Genomic DNA, 19,959 nt, shown 5'->3' with positions numbered 1-19,959 from the left:
GAGCTGCAGTTACGGCATCATGGAAATGTGGAGCTGGAAAGGGCTTTAGGATATGATCCTTTCCTTTTCCTGGCAATAGCAGTTGTTCAGCTGGTAGCGGTCCTGTGTCGTGTTTGTTGTTGCTTTGTCACTGAACCTTTGCAGCTGCTGGGACCTGTGTAGGCAGAGCAAGTTCCTCCCGGGGTTGTCTCCCTGACTTTCACCCACCCAGCCGTGCAGTTACAAAGTGTGTGCAAGAAGTTTGCCGTTGGGCCTGTCCCTCACGTGTCCCTGATTAGTCATTGCCTGGGATCTGAAATACTAAAGACCTGCAGAAACCTTGCGAGCAGCTCAGCCAAGCGTGCCAAGGTCCTCTGGGATAGAGTTCAGCAGTCTGATAGGGCTCACCTGATTACATACAGCAAGGTAGTCATGCAAAGTGACTCACACAAGGTTATCTGTAATGTCATCGAGTGTTTCTTCTCCTTACAGTTGACAAGACAACCTGCTGGCTGCTGTTGTAACAGGGTTTTACTTCACGTGGCTGCAGTGTTGTGTGGTGCAGAGAAGTGCCGGGGTGCGAGATGCCCTCTAGTGCAGTCGGGCCGGCACAGCTCGGTGCTCCCACGGCTGGTGGCATCGCCGCTGGGGCCAGTGGCACGGCTGGGCGGTAACCGGAGTGGGCAAAGCCTAGCAGGGACCTTTGCTCTTCAGCTTTAAGTGGGGATTTCAGCCTTAGGTTTGGTTTATGGAAAGCAGCGTGAGGCTTGGTTTAAGGGAAAAAAAAAAAAAAAAAAAAAGGCCTTTTGAAAAGCAATTTGTTTCTGCTTTCTGTGAGCAAGGCTTCCAAACGGTCTCGGTCAGTTCTGCAGTACGATCAACAGGACTGGAAAAAAATATCAAGTGAAGTAACACAGTGGCTGTGGTAAACATGAACTGAGGCCTTGGAAGTAGCTAATGGCATACCACAAAAGAGTCTCCTTTCACCCACCACGGGCTGTGCCAGCAGCAAGTGCTGCCAGCGCTGGCGTCTAGCAGAGGAAAGCATCATTTGGCTCCCTTTTGGATTTCATTACTCTTCCTGCACTCCCTCCTGCTCACAGCAAAAGCCTTTCCAGTTGTAAAGAAGTGAATTAACTCCCTTCGTGTCAGTGATGGATGAGGCGCTTTCTCCCCCTTCAAAGAGGCGAGCCGTGCCGGTGAATGTGGGCCAGTGGAGTTGAAAAGTCCAAGCGGAACAGGAGAGCCCGTGGGGTGACCCAGCTGTCAGGCAGGATACCCTGGGGATGGCTCCTGCCAGTGTCCCGTGAGCAGGGAACAAAAGCCACTCTCAGCACGCTCACCCGGCCTCAAGGCTCTTCTTTTTTTTGTCCTGCTTTCAATGGACTTGGGCACATCCCTTAACACACAGCAGCCGTTTGTGCGGGGGTTCACCGGAGCCTCAAAGGCTTTCAGAGGGTGCTTCTCCACCCTGCACAAAGGAGGGTTAGCACGACGGTACTTGGGAGATCTCCTTTCAGGCGTCCATGGCTAATCATATTAAAGGTGACCTCATGGGCAGCGCTTTCCATTGTTGCCATATGTTTTGTCCAATGCTTGAGTGATGTTGTGCATTGGAATGTATTCATGCGTCGCCTAATTTAATCACCAGGCTTAATCCCCTCTCCTGTTCTACACCCTTAGAATTTACTGGCTCCTTTCTAGACTCCCGTGCATTGTCTGGGTCTCCTTCACAGGCTAATACTGATGCCTGGAGATATTTTTATTTATTTATTTACTTTCAGAGTGTATTTCAAAAAAGTAAGCTCAACAACAAACCCAGCAACGTCTCCAAAGGGTGAGCAAGCTCAGTGGATGCTCTAGGAGGCTGATCCTTTGTCCCTGTGATATTTTTCTTCCAGCTTTTCCATAGAGAAATTAAGGATTAGGCTCATGGGTTTAAAAAAACAAAACAATATACTACGAATGGAAAAATGACTGAGAAAGCAGTGTGTCTCCTTTTAATATTGTTGGAATAAATAACTGATTTTAAGAACTTGTCTGTCTCTGTAAAATACGGTGTTGGTTTCTGCCTTTAAAACTTACCACTTTGGTATGGACAACTCCAATTCCAGGACTGACCAGGCAAAATTAACCCAACAAAACCCCAAGTCCATCAAGCTGGGAAACTGGAAAGTCTGATTCATGCAAAACTACTGCAAAAAATGGAGAACTCTTCAAGAACTGCCATGATCTGCAGAAGCCAGACATTTCTAGGGAGTGGTGCATTATAGTCTGTCTTTTAAGGATGATTTCTAGAGATTTTGCTAAGACTTCCCTGCTCCAGCTGACTCTGGTGTGTGGAGGGGTATGTTAAAAATGGGAATTAGAGATTCAGTTGTGTTGTGACTTGCTTTAGGAATGAATGGGGTCAGTCCCCGCAAGGGAAGGCAGTGATGAGATTTTAGGATGATAGACAACCAGGTTGCTAGTATGCTGAACTCCCAGGGGCAGGAAACCTTTTAATTTCCTTACGCTTGCTGAGGCAGATTGTTAAATAAATACCTTATGCTTTGGTTCAGTGCTTAGATTCTCCTTCTCCACATACGGCGTGCTGGTACCCACAACTCTAAACAGTGGACTACATCCCGGATGTCTTTGAAACCTTAAACATAGCTTGTACCAATTTAACTGAATTACAGCTTTGAGTTTCCCTCTGTGTACACACAAGTTTCTTGCATCCGAGTGCTCGCACGTGAGCTTGCTGATCTTCTGTGACTATGTGTTATGGTTTGGGTTTGATAGGAGAAAGGAGGAATGACGTAAAAGATTGCAGATTTGTGACTGGTTTTAAAAATAGTTTTAAAATATTATGTATCTTCATTTTGAAGAAATGCAATACTGCTTGGAAACCACAACTACCGAACATAAACCATGTCGAGCCCCTTACATATGTTAAGTAACAGTGCGGAATAGAGGGATATAAACAGCCTGCTGTGCGTTAATGCTGGAAGAAGATCACTGATTCTACCCCCCACGCTCCAACCCGGGGATCGACAGGAGCATCGCGGGCTCTGACATCAACTTGGCTCTACAAAAATACTTTACATTTTACACAGCACCTTTTTAGAGTGAACCTTGCCAGAGCCCTTTCTGAAGCATCTACATGCAGAAATTGCTTCCTCGCTGAAGTGCAGCCGTGTTGGAGCCAGAGGAAGACAGATGGCCATGGGTTAGCTAGAGGGCAGGGTGCCCGTCCTGCTGCCAGTGGGCTCTGGGCTCACTGGGACAAGTCACCTGGCCCCCATCCACTCCTGCTTCTTTCTTTCCCTGTGACAGAGGAGCTGTGAGGTCCCTAGGAAAGTGTGAGCAGGAGCAGGTCACTGCCAGAGGAATTCAACCAAGCCAGAGCCAGCCCCTTCCCGGGGGAGCCCGGCGGTTGTGCTAACAGCTCTCGCTGTCCATGGGAACAGGCAGGGATGTCCTTGGAAAGCTTTGAATCTCCTGCTCATGCACCGAGAAACCATGCTTAGACACGCCATGAGATTCGGTTAAGTAAGGGAGAGAAGGTCATGGCATGCAGCCCACCTCTGCCTAGGGAGGAGGGAGCGGGCGCTGCCATGGCAGGGTGCTGGGTGGCAGTTTTTGGTGTGCAGCGTGTGGAGGAGATGCTCCGCAGAAGGCGGTGGGCTGAGTGCATGTGGCAGGAGATGCCTTCCCATCCTGTGCAGCTAACAGTGTCGGGGAGAGAAGGTTTGGCCAAGGACACAGCACAGCTGCCTGCTGCTTGCAGTCCTGTCGGGTTGTAACAAGCTGCAAGAGAGTCCAGGCTGTCCCCAGAGAAGGAGCAAAGCTCAAGTCAGCGGTGCTAGGGCTCAGCTTTGGGACTGCCAGGTATTTCACAGCAGCACCCCAAAGGATGGGGGAGAATGACGTGGCTGTCAAACTGAGATCAGCATGGTGCGATCAGAGTATTCTGCATCTTCATTGTCCCAGCTCCAGTTTAATGCCTTGCAGATATAACTAAACCTACAAATACTGTTGTGATCTCTCTTGTTACCTGGCAGAGCTCTTATCATGTTGACACAGGGGCTGTTCATATTTTAATGGGTTTATCTCTTGTATGGAGGGTATTACAAGCTTTCATCTGTCTTCCAGTGCAACTCTATGGAAATCCCTCCAGGCATGAGGCAGTACCTGGGTGCTGAATTAATCGGTGCTCCTGGGTTCTCACAGCTCCATTAGTGGCTTAGCAGGGGAAGCAGTTAGCATTAACAAACTTAAGAAAATAGGATTTGCTGTGTTTGATCTGCCCATGGCTCCTTGTATCCTCCCAACAGCAATGACAAAGACTGGGCACATTACAGGAAGATGCAAAATAGTCATAGGGAAAATACAAACTAGGCTGATTTGTAAAATGTGTATCAGCATTCTCCAAGGCTCGTGGGGGTGAGGGGAAAGTTGTGCTATAGTCAGGTTCAATAGAAGACACAGGACCATTTTTCCTCCTGCCACATGCACAAACACATCTGCACCCACAGCTCTTACCTTGCCTTTTCCTGTGACTTGAGCCATTTAAAGGCAGTGTGGTGTCCCATCCTCCTTCGAGTAACAACTGCCTTGTGCTCTGTCGCTGGCGCGAGGCTGGGGCAGTTCTCAGAAGCCATCTGGTGCTTTTTGAAGGACTGTTTGTCCCCTTGCTTTTTGTCAGGTGAACATTTGCCATTGATGGTGTTTGTTGTTTTCCATTAAAGAAGCCGCACACCATGTTTCCCTCGTGGTGCTATGTTCCTTAGCAGAGCTGTGCATCCATCAGTGGCTGGATCTTTTCTCTCTTTGGGAGCCTCTGACTTCTGTGACACTGTTCTCTACTGACAGTGGGCTCTCACAAAATAGCAGGGCCAAGTGTGAAGCTAAACTTCAGGCTGCTTAAACCTAGGGTCAGTAAGTTGAGACCTGTTTTCAGATGTGACTGTCAGGTGTCTGAAATAACAGCAGTTGAGGATAATGGCCTGTTACCTGTAATACCCTCTAATAATGACATACCAAGCAGCGAGTTTAGAGAAGGTTTCCACTTGGCTGTGTCACTTTTCATCTAAAGCAAACACATGGAACACACCATTTGCTTTTTTAAAGTCTTTCAGGCTCTCACATACCATTTTGGGGCAGAAGTGCCTTAGGGGGGATCCCTTTCTGATCAGTCTTTGCTTTTCTTCATCAGATCAAGATGTCATATACGTGGACTTCTGTCCTGCCCAACCTGTGAAAAAGCTGGTGTTGGTCCTGCAGACCCCCTCAGGTCCTGGGTACAACTGACAGCCAGGCTGCAGGCACTGTGCCTGCACAGAAATGCCTGTCTGTTCAGCTGCTGATGCTTGTCAGCTTAGGGGAAATTTTACGTCAGCTATACGCATAGAGTTTCTCTACTTGTTAATAGTGAGAAATACTTCCTTTTTTTCATGGCTACTTTAACTCACTCAGTTGGTTTATTTGCTCCAGGATTTTCAGAGCAGTGGACGTATTTGCTGCTCTGGCAGCCTCTGTTGTACAGTGAGCTTTCTGATGATCTGGGGATTATGAGGCCCAGGGTCTCTCCCAGTCCTGGGTGTCAATGGCAGGTGCTGCTGGTGTTGTGCTCCCCTTCTCCAGGCTCTGCACTGGCTGCTGGTGCCCACAGGCTTTGGCAGTGCGGTGTCAGTGGTTGCATTTCCCATCTCTCCTCTCATGCAGCAGACCCTGCTCATGCCTATTCCTGTTCGCACAAGTTACAGGTCCCTGTGCTGCTCCCCTGGCCTCTGGCTGTTGTCCTCTGGTCTCTCCTGGGGTATTTTAACTCTCTGATAAGGTACATGATGTCTGAGTGCTGCCCTCCAGCCATCAACTTCTGCATGGGCAGGGAAACTTGACTTGGCTGGCAACTCTAATTGCTTCGAGAAGGGTCAGTCCTGCCTCCCCAGGAGTCTCTGGTTCAAATTTCTGATTGCAGTCGAGCCTCTTACTAGAGTCTTGATCATCCTCCTCTCCCAAATTCATGCTTTCACAGGTGAATTTCCATATCTCCCAGGTGAAGAAGAGTCCATTGGGACTGGGCAGGGCCTAACTGTTCCCTTGCTTCTCATAAAGCCTGTAGTCATCATCCATCTTCAAAATGCAAGAATTTTCTGCAGCCCAAAACCTCTTGTCTCTATTGAGACTGGCAAAGCCCACCTTACGAAGGCTCTGTTATTGCACAGGATGAAATCAGTGAAATTGCCCTTTGTCAGAGCATGAGCAGGGCTGAGAGAAGCACAAGAGCCGGGAGTACTTTAAAGAGAGGCTGGGAGACAGGCTCTGAGTAACAGAAAATGGCCGAGCAGTGAAATTTGGCATGTATCTTGTTAGTGTCGCAGTTTTTTATGTGGCATTTCCTAGGGATGTTTTGCTTTCATTTTAGAATTGGTGTATGTGTAGAAAATACTTTTAACTTCATTGACAGTTCCCTAGTGGTCTAGAGCATGCAGTGCAGTGTCACAATTCGTTAGCTTCTGAAGAAGGTGTTTTTAATCCACCAACGTAAACCCTTTGCAATTGCGTAATCCGTATTTTAATGATGTGGTTTCCAAATCATAGATAATGAGCTCATCCAGTTTATAAATTATAAGGTGAATGGAAGTATTCAGCTCTTCTTTCTAAATAAATCTGAATCCATTTCTTCATGGATTGCTTTCGAAACCTCTCATGCAGGCAAGTGTGAATGCTTAAAAATAAACTGACTTACAGTTTATATTTTTGCCAAGTTGTGAAAGTTGTCTCCTGCACCATCTTTCCAGAAAGGCTCTTCAGCTTTGACTTGCATCTGTGAAATAAAAGCCAAGGATATGATGCCAGCTTGCCATTTTGATGGCAGCATCTGTGTATCTTTGCAAAGGATCCAGCCACGCTTCTTTCTGGTTTTGCTGCACTGTCCAAACACCTGTAGCAGAGGTTTTGGGGACCACTAGACAACACCAGAGCAGCCGTTATATGTGCTAGGCAACACACGTTGCACGTTGCTGACTTCACTCCTGAGATGAGAAGACCCCAGTGTCCTTGCTACATCCCAGAGGAGATGTGTGGAGAGCCAAGATCTGCTGCAGTCTGTGGGGTAATTTAGTAATAGCTTATTGTGTAAGCTAATCCCATTAGGGATTCACTGGCTTTGCATGTATTTTATGCTGTTGTATAATGCAGGCAGCAGCAGAGTAGAAGAGCAATATCTGAGTAAACTATGGGATTGTAAAATAGACATGGGCAGAGGGATTCAGGCTGGAGTGTTACCCCAAATGAGTTTCAGCTCTTTTTCCTAGGCTGGACTGGGTTTCAAGTTGACATTGTCCTTTAGCCACATGCATGGGTCTTGTAGCCTGTTAGCAGAGGTAGTTTGCTGTCTAAATGTCCTGAGAGGAAAGAGACATTAGAGACATGTACAACTTGGGTGGTACAGAATGAGTAAAACTCAAGGTGATGGGTTGTATTGTTGGAAGTAAGAGAGAACCCTTATGCACAGGAGACTGCAAAACTGGAAAGTAAAACAGGAATGGAGAGGAGGTCTTACACCCAGAAATAAGTCGCCCTTTGCTCTGCTGCCCATTTACTCCCAGTTGTTCTTCTGTCCTGTGAAGGGGGACAAAGCTGGAGAGGAGTTTCTGTCAAACACAGCACTGTCATCTCACACCCAGGAGCTCCAGGACATGCGGGTTGGCTGGCTGTGGAGCATGCTGAGCGCCCGGCATGTTCCTTCCTGATTCCTTCCCGTGCCTGCTCTGCATTTCAGTTTGAGGTTTGAGATGTCTCAGGAGTGGTGACAGTGGGGCAGGAAGAGGGGAGAAGAGCAGCTGCCAGTGATGTCTCCTTCAGGGCACCTTTTCCCCAAGGAGCAGGTTTATGGGACAGCTGATTTTCTCTGATTTTATGGGACTTTGCTTTTCTCTGTCTCCTGGGTATCGGCCATGTTGAGGGGACAGGGCAGCAGGAACAACTTCGGGAGCCTCCTAAAGAATTTAAACCTTCACCTGTAAAATGTGCATTTAGTGATGGGGAGAAGGAGTTTCACTGAGGAGGCAGTGGGTGAGATGGCACCAGTTTAGGACCAGTTAAGGACTTTCAACCAGTAGCAGCAGCAGTCCCATAACCAAGTACTGAGACTGGCCAAACATTCACTGTCTGCAAAGCCAATAAGGAAAGACCACCCCAACCCAATGTGAGAGGTAACTAGTTGAGCTGATAGCAAGTTTCCTTGTCTTTCCTCTTTTTTCACTGTAGGACTTTCGGTCTCTCCTTTATTATCCCCATCCTGTCCTTACCACATGTTCTTCAGCCTCTACCCAGGGTCTTTCTCCAGCAATTTTGAACTACAGTGCAAATAGAAAAGCTCGTGGAAGGAGAAACGCTTCAGTCTCAAGAGCAGCTTCTTTAAGTGAAAACACAGCTGTGAGGTTTGCAGCCTGCGCTTCTGTAAGGGCTCGTCCAGCCGGCACAGCCAGCACCGCTGCGGTCCTTCCAGCACGCAGGAATTGGGAAATCCATTGTGAACAAGATTGAGTTTGATGGTCTGTGTGGAGGCAGATGGATGTATTTTTAAGGGACAAGGTGCCAGAAAACTCTGTGATTACGTTCCTGGAGCATGGCTCGTTTTTTGTGGTTTTAAAAGTGAGTGTCAGGACTTCAGGGCTATTTTTTTTCGGGTCAAAACCGAAGTTTGGGCAGGGCATAAAAACCTGCTTGATGACTAAGTTTATTCTTAAAAAGCTTTCTAGAGCTTGCTGGAGAGGGGAGCCTTTATTCTGAGAGGGTGCTGATACTGGTGTCTTTGGACTTCCATGCAGATAGGGTTAAAATTGAATGAGTGCCAAGGGTATAAAAGAACACCTGCCTTCCAGGAGACTGTTCTCGGTCTAATCTTTAGATCCAGTCCCATGGTTTTTGTCTTGGAGGCTCGTGTTCTGCCTCTCCTCCTTGCCCTGGGTGATTTTTTTCTGCTTGAACACCCCATCACATTGGTGGAATTACCTCGAACGGTTATAACCAAGGCTGGCCAAAGCATGCCCTTCCATTTCCCCAGAATTGGGACCCCTGAAATCTTTGACCAGGTTACTCGGCTGAACTGATAATGCCTCTCTGATACAGTGCATGTTCGGAGAAAACTCCGTCTAATGACAGAGGCTTGCTGATAGAAGGCAAGGCTGAGAATGGGGGGATATAAGCCAAACCTTTTACTCAACGGGCATGCAGAATTTGCCCAGTCAAGTCAATATAGGTACTGGCAGCATTTCAGCAGCCAGAAGGCTGCTCCTCATGCTCTCTCCTTGTTGGAGCTACCAGGCTTTATCGCATGACGGGGCCCCTAATTGCTGCAGGTCTAAAACTTTCTTTAAAATGAGGACGGCTGCTGGCTGCACTGAAGCCCAGGCAAGCCTGGAGGTCCATGACAGTGTTAAGCACTGCTCCCCCTTTCTGAAAAGCCTCTTTCTGGCCTTGATGGAAGAAGCCCCAAGATGTAAGCAGCTTCCCCAACGCCCCCCACCAAGACCTGTCTGTCTGAGCAGGGCGTTGGGTCTCCACAGGGATCAGGCAGCACAGTTGTTGGTGCACTGAAGGGCAGCTGCCCTGAGCCCTTCTGCTTTTGCTGGTGTCTTGTGTCTGTGTGCTGGTTTGGTGTCTGCTCACCACTGTCAGGGGGGTGTGTGGGAACACCTGGGTGCAGATGAAGCATGTTGGTGTCTGATGGATGGAGGAGCAAGGAGCATCCCACTGTCAGCCAGCTGCATCCTCTGCTGGATTTAAGGATGTGGGAATAGAGAGAGGAGGATGTTACTAATCCAAAGAGTGGAGCCATCGCACAAACAAGTGTTACGTGCACACAGCCCTGAGTGACCACTGTGGGCAGGAGATGACTTTCCTTGAGATGGTTTTCCTCAAGGAGGTGGCATTACCTTCACCTTGGTCCTGCAGTATGTGCCACCAAACGTTACCAAGGATCAGCCACGTGCTGTGAGGACATTCTTTTGCTCCACTGACCAGTCACGGGGTAGCGTGCCCACATCTGCTTGGTACCTTAGGTGTGATACTCCCCTCCACGGAGGCGACGACATGATGCCCATCAAACAGCCTGCCCCAGCCCCTTTGAATTTCAACACCCTGCTCCTCTTCTGTTTGGGTGTATTGCATTTGTGTCTGGTGGCGAGCGAGCCTATCCATCACTGTATCCACACAGATCCCAATTACTCCTTTTGACAGCTCTTATTCACACACCTCCCTGTGCCTCTGACATCTCAATTATTGATGGGGCTCGCCTGGTAGGCAGCACTCTATTCTCAGCATGGCTACGTTCCAGCTCCCTTTCCCATTGAGTTCACGCACACACCATGCCGAGCGTTTCTTTATGTGCAAAGCTACTGAAGTGGAAAGGGATATTTATTAGCATGTGAGCTCCAGGGTACGCGACCGAAGGGGGCAGTGCAAGCCAAATCGCATCGCAGTACAGCGCTGGGAAATTTGCTCTCCCCCTTCTCTCCCGGTGAAGTCCAGCAGTGTCTTGTGAAATGAAATAATCTCGTATGTTTAATGGTAAAGATCCCCTGATCTGATGAGCCTTCCCTGTGATGGGGTCACCCTGCACTCGCATTTCTGTAAGAAACCTCAGTCCCTCATTGCCCCTATAGGCATAAAATCTGGTATTTTGGAGAGCAGTGCCCTTTCCTTTGTCTTGGTATTAGTTTGTTTGCTGGCTTTGCAGCAGTCCTTTGCATTCTGACAAGGAGCACTGACATGCAAGAAAAGGAGCTTCAAAGCAGCACGTGGTGTTGGAGCAATATTGTCAAATTGGTTAAGAGTTAAAGCTGTGCCAGAGGGGCGATTGCAAAAGCTTGCTTGTTTTGTAGGGCTTCATGTACCTGGGAGGTTCTGGATGTCTTGTGACATTGCTGTAGCAGAAGTCAAATAGGAGGAATGATAAAGTGGTCAATCAGCTCCTGACATCTCTCCTGCCCCCAGCTTTGCCCTGCAACCTTCTTTGATTCAGAAGTAACCAGAGGTTTTGTGCTTAGTGAACGAAGGCAAAAGGAAAGGTCTGCTGCTGGAGAAGGTGGGGGCCAGAGAGAAGCAGCGGTGTAGAGTGTGCAGAGAGCTGGGAAAGGACACTTGAGTTTTGTTCTTGGAGATCTGTGGCAGCAGCTGCCTCATAGATTAGCTTTAGCATGAGAAGGAAAATCTGTGGAGCAGATCTGCCAAAGCACTGAAGTGCCGGGGAGCGTAAGTGCCTCCGCAGCTGAGCATGGCTGTGCAGAAGTGAGCACGTGTCTGAGGGTGGTCAGTGGAGCACTCCCGTGTCTCCAACGGCAGAGAGGAACCAACTACATGATGTTGAGTGGGTATGGACAACCTTTTCAAGCTTGGTAGGAAGCTTACGGTCTCTACATCCCAGTGTACCTCCTGGCAGCACTCAGCCAGTCCTTCTCTACCTGTCTTACCTGCTCTCTTTCTGCCCTGGGATGAGTTTTGCCTGGGGGTTCCGTGCTCCCTGCAGAGACCAAATGCCACCAAATGAGCGAAGGCAGCTAGACTGTTGCTGACAGCCAGAGCTTGGCTGTTCATTTGGGTTCTGTAAGAACTCCTGGCCTGGGTGACAATCACAGGTCCCCTTTTCCCCCTCCTGGCTGGACGTGACAGTGCATCAGCAGGGCAGATCTGCAGAAGAGCAGGGGTTTGTCCGTCAGCAACAGCACGGCTGCCTTGAGCTATGGTTGCTGGGACAGACCTTCAGTTACATGTCTCTCTGTGTGACAGCCTGACCCTGACATTTCCCTGAGTGGGGTCCTCTTGTCACTGTGGGTGACAGCAGCATCCTCTTGCCTGACAGTATTGCCCCAGATGGTCAAGCTGTGTATAGCCTCCGTTCCGCAGGCTTTGCTGGCACTGGCAGGTAGCAGAGATGGCTGAGCCTGCCAAGCAGGGTGTGTTTTATTTGTCTGGAATACCATGAGCAGACAAAGAAGGGTTAAAATAACAGAAAGTTGAAAACCTGTTATCTTCGGGAACTGTGATCTTTCCTTTTTGGGTAGGCAGGTTCCATGGGACCCTGTCCCCCTAGATAGTGGAAAGGTCACCCTCCCATACCTGATTGCCACACAGCTTGTCCCAGCAGCCTGTCCAAACAAGGCTGTTTTCCTTCCCAGCCCTTTTCCTTCCTTCCCTTCCCCCGGACCTGTCTCCCTGCACAGAGCTGGCTCCAGCCCTGAGCGGTGCTGGGGGCCCAGAGCCCAGGTGAGCTGTAACCAGAGATGCTCAGTTGCTGCAAGCCCAAAGCCCGCTTAGCTGAGAGCTGTAAACAAGAGGCTCAGGCACTCCTGAATTTGTCCTTATCAAAATTATTGCTGAAAGTGGCCAAAGCCACACTTTTGCCCAATTTTGCACTTTCTGTTGTGTTTCTTCTCTAGCAATCCTGCAGTTCCTCAAAGCATAGGACCAGGTGGAGCTGTGCCCAAGATAACGGCCGTCTCCTTCACCTCAGAGGTACTTCCTGATATTCTAGCAGGAAACCTCTGTAAAACCTGGACCAGAAAAATGGCTTTGGCAGTTCCCACTTCCTCCTTCAGTTTCCCAAACCAGGGCAGCTCACTTGGGAGGATTCTGATTATGGACTACATATGGCCAGCAAGGTGATCGCTTGTCTCCCTTGAGGAGGTTGCTTGTTTCTTGCTGACCTCCTGTTCCTGTGGGGTGGCTGTCATGTGTCATCGTAGCATCTGGAGAGGCTGGAGCCACAGCCTGGCTTCATGGATCTCAGCTAGAAGGAGCGTCCCCGGCTGGCCCTGCTAGTCCTGCCTTAGACACTGGTCTCCAAAAATGGATCTGAGTAACCTGCTAAGCTGTAGTAAGATCAGAGCTTACAGGAAGGGGGAGTTGTGGAGAGTGTAAGAGGTTGCCATCTGGACAGCAGTATGAATCATGATACGTGTACCAGGGGCACATGCAAACCACAAACATATGCAAAGCACAGGCACGTGTTACATGCTATTGCTGGAGACTGTGTTTCAGAATGGCTTATAGAGTTAGGGGCATAGAAGTTAAAGATCAGCTGGATTTGGCCTCAGCTAGGTACTCAGTTCTTAACTTGGTATCCAGGATGTTGAATTTTTTGATGATTTCATGGTATGCAGTTTTATTTGGGTCAGTGAGAGCACAGCGTATGACTTTGCTACTCTTTGGGGAAGGGAAAATCGGTGCAACATCTAATGATTCAGCACACGGGGTTTCTTAACAGCCTATGGGAGGAAGATGTTTTAATTCTGTGTTCATTCCTGAATAAGCCATTAATTTAAGTTAGCAATTTCCTTGGAGCCCGGCGGAGAGGAGTCTGTGATCAAATGGAGTGGCTCAACACTGCTCTCTCCTCCTTTCCCTGTTTAAAAAGGTCGGGCTCATCATAACAAACCTCCTTTGACTTTTAGCCCTTGCGATGGTCTTCCCAGACTGTTTCAAGAGTCCTGCATAATCCAGCAGTGGTAACAGCCCTGCTGTTAGTAATCTCTGTGACCCCAAAAAAAAGCCAAAGTGCTCAGCTACCTCCTCTGAAGGCTGCTGCCCCTCTTGCCCAGCTTGCCAGCTCCTGGTCAGGGTCTGCAGCCCTTTTGGAAAGCAGGGGGGGCTGCACCTCATGGCTGTGGGAGCTGGTGGGACACTGGTCTGGGCGCCAGCAGCCATCCCCTGGGGAATGAGGGGCTGCTCGGATGTGCAGGGCTGTTGCAGGGCTCAGCCCCATGCTGTTTGCCAGGCAGTGCAGTGTATGAAATCACTGGAGGCATTTTCAGCAAAAATGTCTCCCTGCAGAACTGTTCTGTTGCTTGTTGAAAGAGGATTAATTTTTCCCCCTTAAATAAAATGAGCCGTGTTTGAAATCTGAAAGCCCTTGCCGAACGCCTTCTTGGAGCTGCAAAGAAAGCATCTTCCAGGTCACATCATAGCCTCCTGCCGGACGCGGATCCAAACTGCAAACCCTTCTAACAGCTCTTTAATAACTCTGCACAGAAGGAAAAATCTGACACCTTTCCCTCTGTGGTTTCTCCTCTGTTCTAATGCACTGGAGAAACGAGATGGAGCCGGGAAAGTTTTCAGAGAAAGACTCGTGGGAACTACAGCTGCCGATGGAGAAGGCTCATTTCTTTAGTGTCTGAGGGGAACCGCAATCGCTTTGGTGAAGGGTAGTGTGTGTGGGTGGGTTTGGAGGGGTGAACCATTATGACCCATGCATTTCAGAAGAACCACAAACACTTTATAGTAACAAAGGGTGGAAAAAGCGAGAGGTTTCTGCAACGCATGTGACTTTTTCCCTGAGGTTTGGAACCCCGCGGTATGTTCCAGGCCACGGTGTTTGCGTGTCAGTCTTGGTGAGTTAAGCTTTCTCCCACAAGCCTCGCTTAAAGTTGCTGTGATGACTGAGAGCCTAAAATGTTGCTTTTTTTTTTTTTTTCTCTCTCTCTCTTTTCATTCTCCCCCACCTCCTTTCCTCTCTGCAGCTGAAGCTCTCGTTTACCTTGGACCAGGAGAGCGGGATGCCTCAAGGCTGTTATATCTATCAGTACCGGGACAGCAACAAGTAAGTCCCGCAGAAGATTGCATGCAGCAGATAGGGGAAGGTGCATTGAAAAGAGACTGCCCTGCCTTCTGGCAGAGGGATCACAACTGCTTGTATTACTTAAAAGTAGATTAAAGCAGGCTTCAGGCTTGACCTGAAACTGGGAAGAACTCCTGTGAAGGCCAGATCCTTTGAAATGCACGAGGTCCTGCAGCTCCATTTTTTCTACAGCATTTAAAAGAGGCTTTTATTTGGCTAAAAGGCTGGCTCTTGGGTACCACACGCTCTGGCAGAACTCACCCAGGCTTTGCCCAGGGGTGTTTGCAACTCAGACCCTGCACTGTTTTGTGCTGGGGTGACTCTGGGAGCACGGGCTGGCGGGTAAACATTCAAAGGCTGCAGAGCACCACAGAGGTCAGCCCTCACCTCTGCTGAGCTAGAGACACACAGCAGCCCATTCTCTCTGCTAAAGCTCACGCGTGGGTTCACTGAGTGGCCTTTCATATGTGGTACTGTAGCCCCACTGCAGCCACGCACTCTGGTTTTATAAGTTACTGTTTGATATTCAAGCTTCGGATGTGTTTGGAGCACAGAGTCCTCAATTTCTAGGTATTCTGCCTATTTCTACTAGCTGCTGTAGTCAATTGGCACCCAAGATGTTTTTATTCCAAATCACATTCTCATTATCAAATTGACAGCAGCAGCAGTTCAGAATATTTCTGTGTTCGTGCTGGGTTACTTTGCCTGAATACCAGCATGTCATAAATCCATAGCCTGTTACCTCCACCCATATAGGTCTGCTTCTTGCCAGTTATTGAAAGTTAACCTAAAAAAGGAGGGCATATGAAATGGTCAGTGAATGAAACAGCCTGTATTAGATCTGCTCTGAAACGCTGACGAGAACAGTCCTGACAAGGAAGAGGGACATCCACAAACAGCACCTACACCTTTCTATGTTGAGAAATCTCAGTGTTTAAACAAGAGGAGAGATCATTTCTGGCAGAATCCTTCCCACCTGTGGATGGCCGATTAGCATGTGGTACACAGTCCCATCCCAATTATCCCAGCCCCAGAGGCATGGATGAGCAGAGTTGGTACCTCCAGCACCACCAAGCTAACAGGGAAACGTGCAGTTCAGCACCAGAGCATAAAATCAACAAGGGAAGAGTGTTTGTTTTTGAGATTTTTAAAGGCAGCAGCACACAATGGACAGTGAGGGAAAGAAAACCCCCAGACCTATTGGGATTTGTTAAGGATGTTTATAGATTCAGTGTTTCTAATTGTGTGGCGTATATCTCAAAAATCAGCAGCCGTGGTTTTTTCTGCCACAGATCCCCCTCTCTCAGGGCTCCAGTGGGTGTTTTGTGCCATTGTTTGAGGAAACTCCAGGGACAGGAGCGGAGCTATTTTGTTTAAGCGCTAAGGCCAATAGCAATTCCGCTTGGAAACCTTGCTTTTAGCTGAGTGGTCCAGCATGTGACAAAGTAGCTGCGGCATGTTGGCAGCTGTTGCTTTAGAGATGTATGGCTGTGACCTGTGTTTCTGGCAAGCGTGGGAGCCGAGCCACCCCAAGTCATGCCAGCCGGGATCTTGGGTTGGAAAAATATGGTGTGGGCAGGATGAGTGTGACTGCAAGTAAACCCAGACTTCATGCATGTCTGACAGACCCAAACTGCAATTATACCTCCCTGCAGAGCCCCATGCTTTGTATTTTATAGCTTGCTTGATCAACCTAGGGGGAACAGGGAGTTTCCCAGGGAGAGCCTTGCAAAGTTTGCGCGCACGCTTATCCCCCTAAACCCTGTGCATGCAGCCCACTGCCTCTGACAGTCCTTGGCCAGTGAACTGAAGCATGAAGGTCTGTGCTATGACTGACATATTCTTGCAGGTAAAGTGCCCTTGAGCCAAACACGTGCTCAGTTCTGGTTGTGCTCTGGGTGATTTTGGAGGAGCTCACGTGCGCTGCGGTTTTACTGACAACAGAGCATTGCATTTGAATAGTGTAGTGAAGCACTGGATGTGGCTCCTGTTCAGCCAAGCAAAAACCATACTTATCAAGCACTGGGCCTTTCAAAGGGTTAATTTGTTATCTGTACAATAGCAAGGCAGTTGTTGTGATAATTTTTCCTTAGCAATTTCCCAGGGTAAATCATAGGCCTTGTGTTCTCCTGCGCCTAGTCAGGCTTTGACGGTACTCATCAGGACCCAAGGGGATAATGGCTCTTCTGCATCCTTTTAGAGATATATCTAGAAGTTAAAGCAATGTAATGTTTGTCTCTGCACCATGTTTTGGAGCCATTTACAGCCCAGAGGAGAAATGCAGGCAACACACTGCAAGTTCATGCGTGGGAAAGGCTGGAAATGTGCACCCGGGAGCCCAGCGTCCTCGCTCGGCAGAGCGTCGGGGCTGGGACTGCACCGCGGACGGACTTGCGGCGGGAGTGGAGGTGTGTGAATCTCTTGAGCAACAGCTTTAACAGGAGGAAGCTGAGGTGATCCTGATTGACGGGAACCCGTTCAGGCCTGGGGAGTGTGTCCCGTGCCCTGGAGATCTGCGTGAGTGGGGCTGTGCGTGCCAAGGCTCAGTGTCACCCTGGTCACTGGAGGAGTGTCCCTTCCCCTCCAAGTGGCAAATGCTGTTCCAGGCTGCAGCCAGACGGGGCCACCGGAGAACAGCGGATATTGGCCTCCCACTTGCAGAACAAAGGACTGCAGCATTGCTGAAAGTGTAATTACCAGAGCAATTAAAATTTCTATTGCTTAGGCTAGAAGTGCAAGTACCATGCAGGCTCTTACAAGGGCGATCAATTGGAATTTGTTCTTTTTAAAGTGATAAAACCCTGCCAATGAATTTTTGCGTGCTCCTGGCAGCTTCCCGTTGCCTGCCTGCCTGCAGCAGCGTTCACCGGTGCGACGCCCACCAGGTACCTGCTCTGTTATCACACTCTGGGTGCTGAGCACTTTGGGGAGACTCACCTCAGCAGAGCCTTGGGAGCCTTGGATTGAGAGCAGGAGAAGTGGCTGAGCAGCCAGCTGCTTGCCTCTTCACCCCCTGGTATAATATACGGGTATCCAATGGCACTTGATAGTCCCAGGAGCAATCCAAGTGCTGTATTTGGAGCCGTATGGAGGAGAGAGGCCGTCCCTGCCCTTGCGGTGACAGGGGTGAGACCAGGAGACTTCACTTCTTCCCTTTTTCCATGCTCAGACCCAGACACCTTCCTTCCCTTGGCTGCCAGTCCTTCCCAGCCTCTCAATCCTTCCTGCCCCCGGAGGCAATGACGACCTCACGCAGAAGCAAGCAATCTGCTTCCTAATTTTTAAAACATGTTACTTAAATGCTCCCTGCTGGGGATCAGTCAGTATAACTGACGGAGCACTGGGCTGCTGCAGGACAGCCGTCCTGTGACGGGAACGCTGTGCTGTGACACGAGGACGGCTGGTGATGTGTGCTGGGTGACATTTGGAACAGGAGTATATTGTCAGCCTTCACGTGGCCTCAGATCAGTCACACCCAGGAGAAGAGAGCCCCGCCAGCCATCCCGCAGTGTGACTGCGGCACGAGTCGGGTGTTGAGGGTGCGACTGGCTTTCTGCTGCTGCCCCTGCACAGGCTGGGTTTCTCTGGTTCTCCACAGGGTACAATTGCAAAACCCAGCCAGGCAGTAGAAGATGATCAAGGCCATTCACATCCACCATGGCTCTTGAATCCCATATTATACCACGCACTCATTGGTCCCTGATCTAGGAATATGATACCGGCTGTGCTGAGGAAGCGCGGCTGCCTGCTCCGAAGCCTGCCTGCCCAGCGCGGCTGGTCCTAATCTTGTGGGCTGCCAGGCAGTGGGAAGGATGAGATCAATAAAGGTTACAGATGATCATAAAAACTTCTTCCAGCCCACGGACAAGAAGAGCCAAAGCCAATTTGAGATCCCTCTGGAAGAAATTAATTGTGAGAAGTTTAGTATCTTTTGGCTGTATCCAAGAAATAGAAGATTCAGTCTGTTTTCTGCATTCACTATCACTATCCAGATACTTCTCTGAAGACCCTTTAGGCTCTGCTCACCTACCCACAGCAAGTCTGACTCTTCAAATGCCTTTGTCTTCTCTCCCAAGACTCGCTGATTACTGCCACCTTTCTCAGATGATGCAGTGCTCAGGGTCCCTGTCATCCCAGAGCCACCGAGGAGCTATAAATCCCTGTCAAGATTCATCCTGTGGGCCATATTTGCATAGAGCTGTGACGCTTCCTTGTCCCCAGCTGGTTCTCCTCTAACATGGTTTTCCTGCTCCCTTGGCCTCCAGGTATTGGTCTCCTTTTGAGGTCCCTTCCTCACATCACAGACACTGCCTTTACTGCAGCTCACCAATGAATTGCATTTTAATTCCTTGCTGCAGCTGGGGTTTGTGTCAGGATTATGAATTTGTAGTGGGGGCTTTCATGTTCTCTTCAGAGTAATTTCTAAACCCAGAGGAACAGCATCTTGCATGGAAGCACTTAGAGACCTCTTACAAAAGCAGCGTTGGAGTATTGATCATTTTTACTCTCCAGGGACCCGGAGTGCTACAGATAGAGCTGCTGTGCAGTGTAGCCACTTGCAGGCAGCACCACACAACTCTTCGGGATGAGAAGTGAAAAATAGCTTCAGCTGAAAGGAAAAGTGGTGTGCCCCCTTTTATATAGAGATCAATGATGCCTGGTACATTGGATTATCACTTAAAACACGAGGACTTCAAATGCCAGGGTGCATGCACTCCCAATGCTGACAGGCTCGTGATATATAATGCTGTTTGGGTTACCAGCTGAGCTTCTCTGTGCAATCTTTTCATAAGGTGAATGTAATATCTGCAGTGATGTACCCAACATTACATCAGGAGAGCCAGCCTATAATTATGCTTGAATTGTTTGAATGGGTTATTTGTCACTAACACATTAGCTCACTCCATTTATTGCTACCATTCAGGGCTGCAGCAGGTTTGGTGTAAACAGAGCTTGGGTGGAAGTTTGGAGAAGGTTATTTTTCTGAATCAAGCAAAGCAGAATTGTTTGGAGTTTATTCTTTTTTGCTAGGAGAGCTGTTGAGCAGGAGTGCTAGGATCAAAATATGTGAAGCAGCTGACACAGCATAACTGATTTGTTTTCAGATGTACTTCCCAGGTGTACAGCTCATGTGTTGGACTTTAGCATGGACCTGGTTGCTTTGCAATGAGCTGGCAGGTTTACCGTAATATGTTTTGTTCCTTATGAGAAATTGAGGCTTGCAGAGTGGTTTGTTTGTACAAGGTGCTGCTGCACAGCTCACACGGTCTCTGGGTGCCTGACCTGCCTTATTACATGGTTGTTTCGTGGCACGCATCCCTGCGGAGCAGCGCTGCTTGTATTGGTGTAATAGAAGTGGCCAGCCAATGTCA

At 48.9% G+C, this 19,959-nt stretch overlaps 1 protein-coding gene across 4 annotated transcripts in view; it reads left to right on the top strand.

Moving 5' to 3' along the window:
* DIS3L2 (DIS3 like 3'-5' exoribonuclease 2) overlaps nucleotides 1–19,959 on the top strand; it is a 192,982-nt gene that overhangs the window by 139,300 nt on the left and 33,723 nt on the right. For all 4 annotated transcript variants that reach the window (XM_042798705.1, XM_042798711.1, XM_042798707.1 and 1 more), the window contains one exon: nucleotides 14,490–14,569. In XM_042798705.1, coding sequence (XP_042654639.1) covers nucleotides 14,490–14,569 — 80 coding nt within the window. The remainder of the gene's footprint in view (nucleotides 1–14,489; nucleotides 14,570–19,959) is intronic.

Source organism: Tyto alba, unplaced genomic scaffold, assembly GCF_018691265.1.
Source record: "Tyto alba isolate M040663 unplaced genomic scaffold, T.alba_DEE_v4.0 Super-Scaffold_10, whole genome shotgun sequence".
Lineage (NCBI taxonomy): Eukaryota > Metazoa > Chordata > Aves > Strigiformes > Tytonidae > Tyto > Tyto alba.
This window is presented reverse-complemented; position numbering and strand designations above follow the sequence as displayed.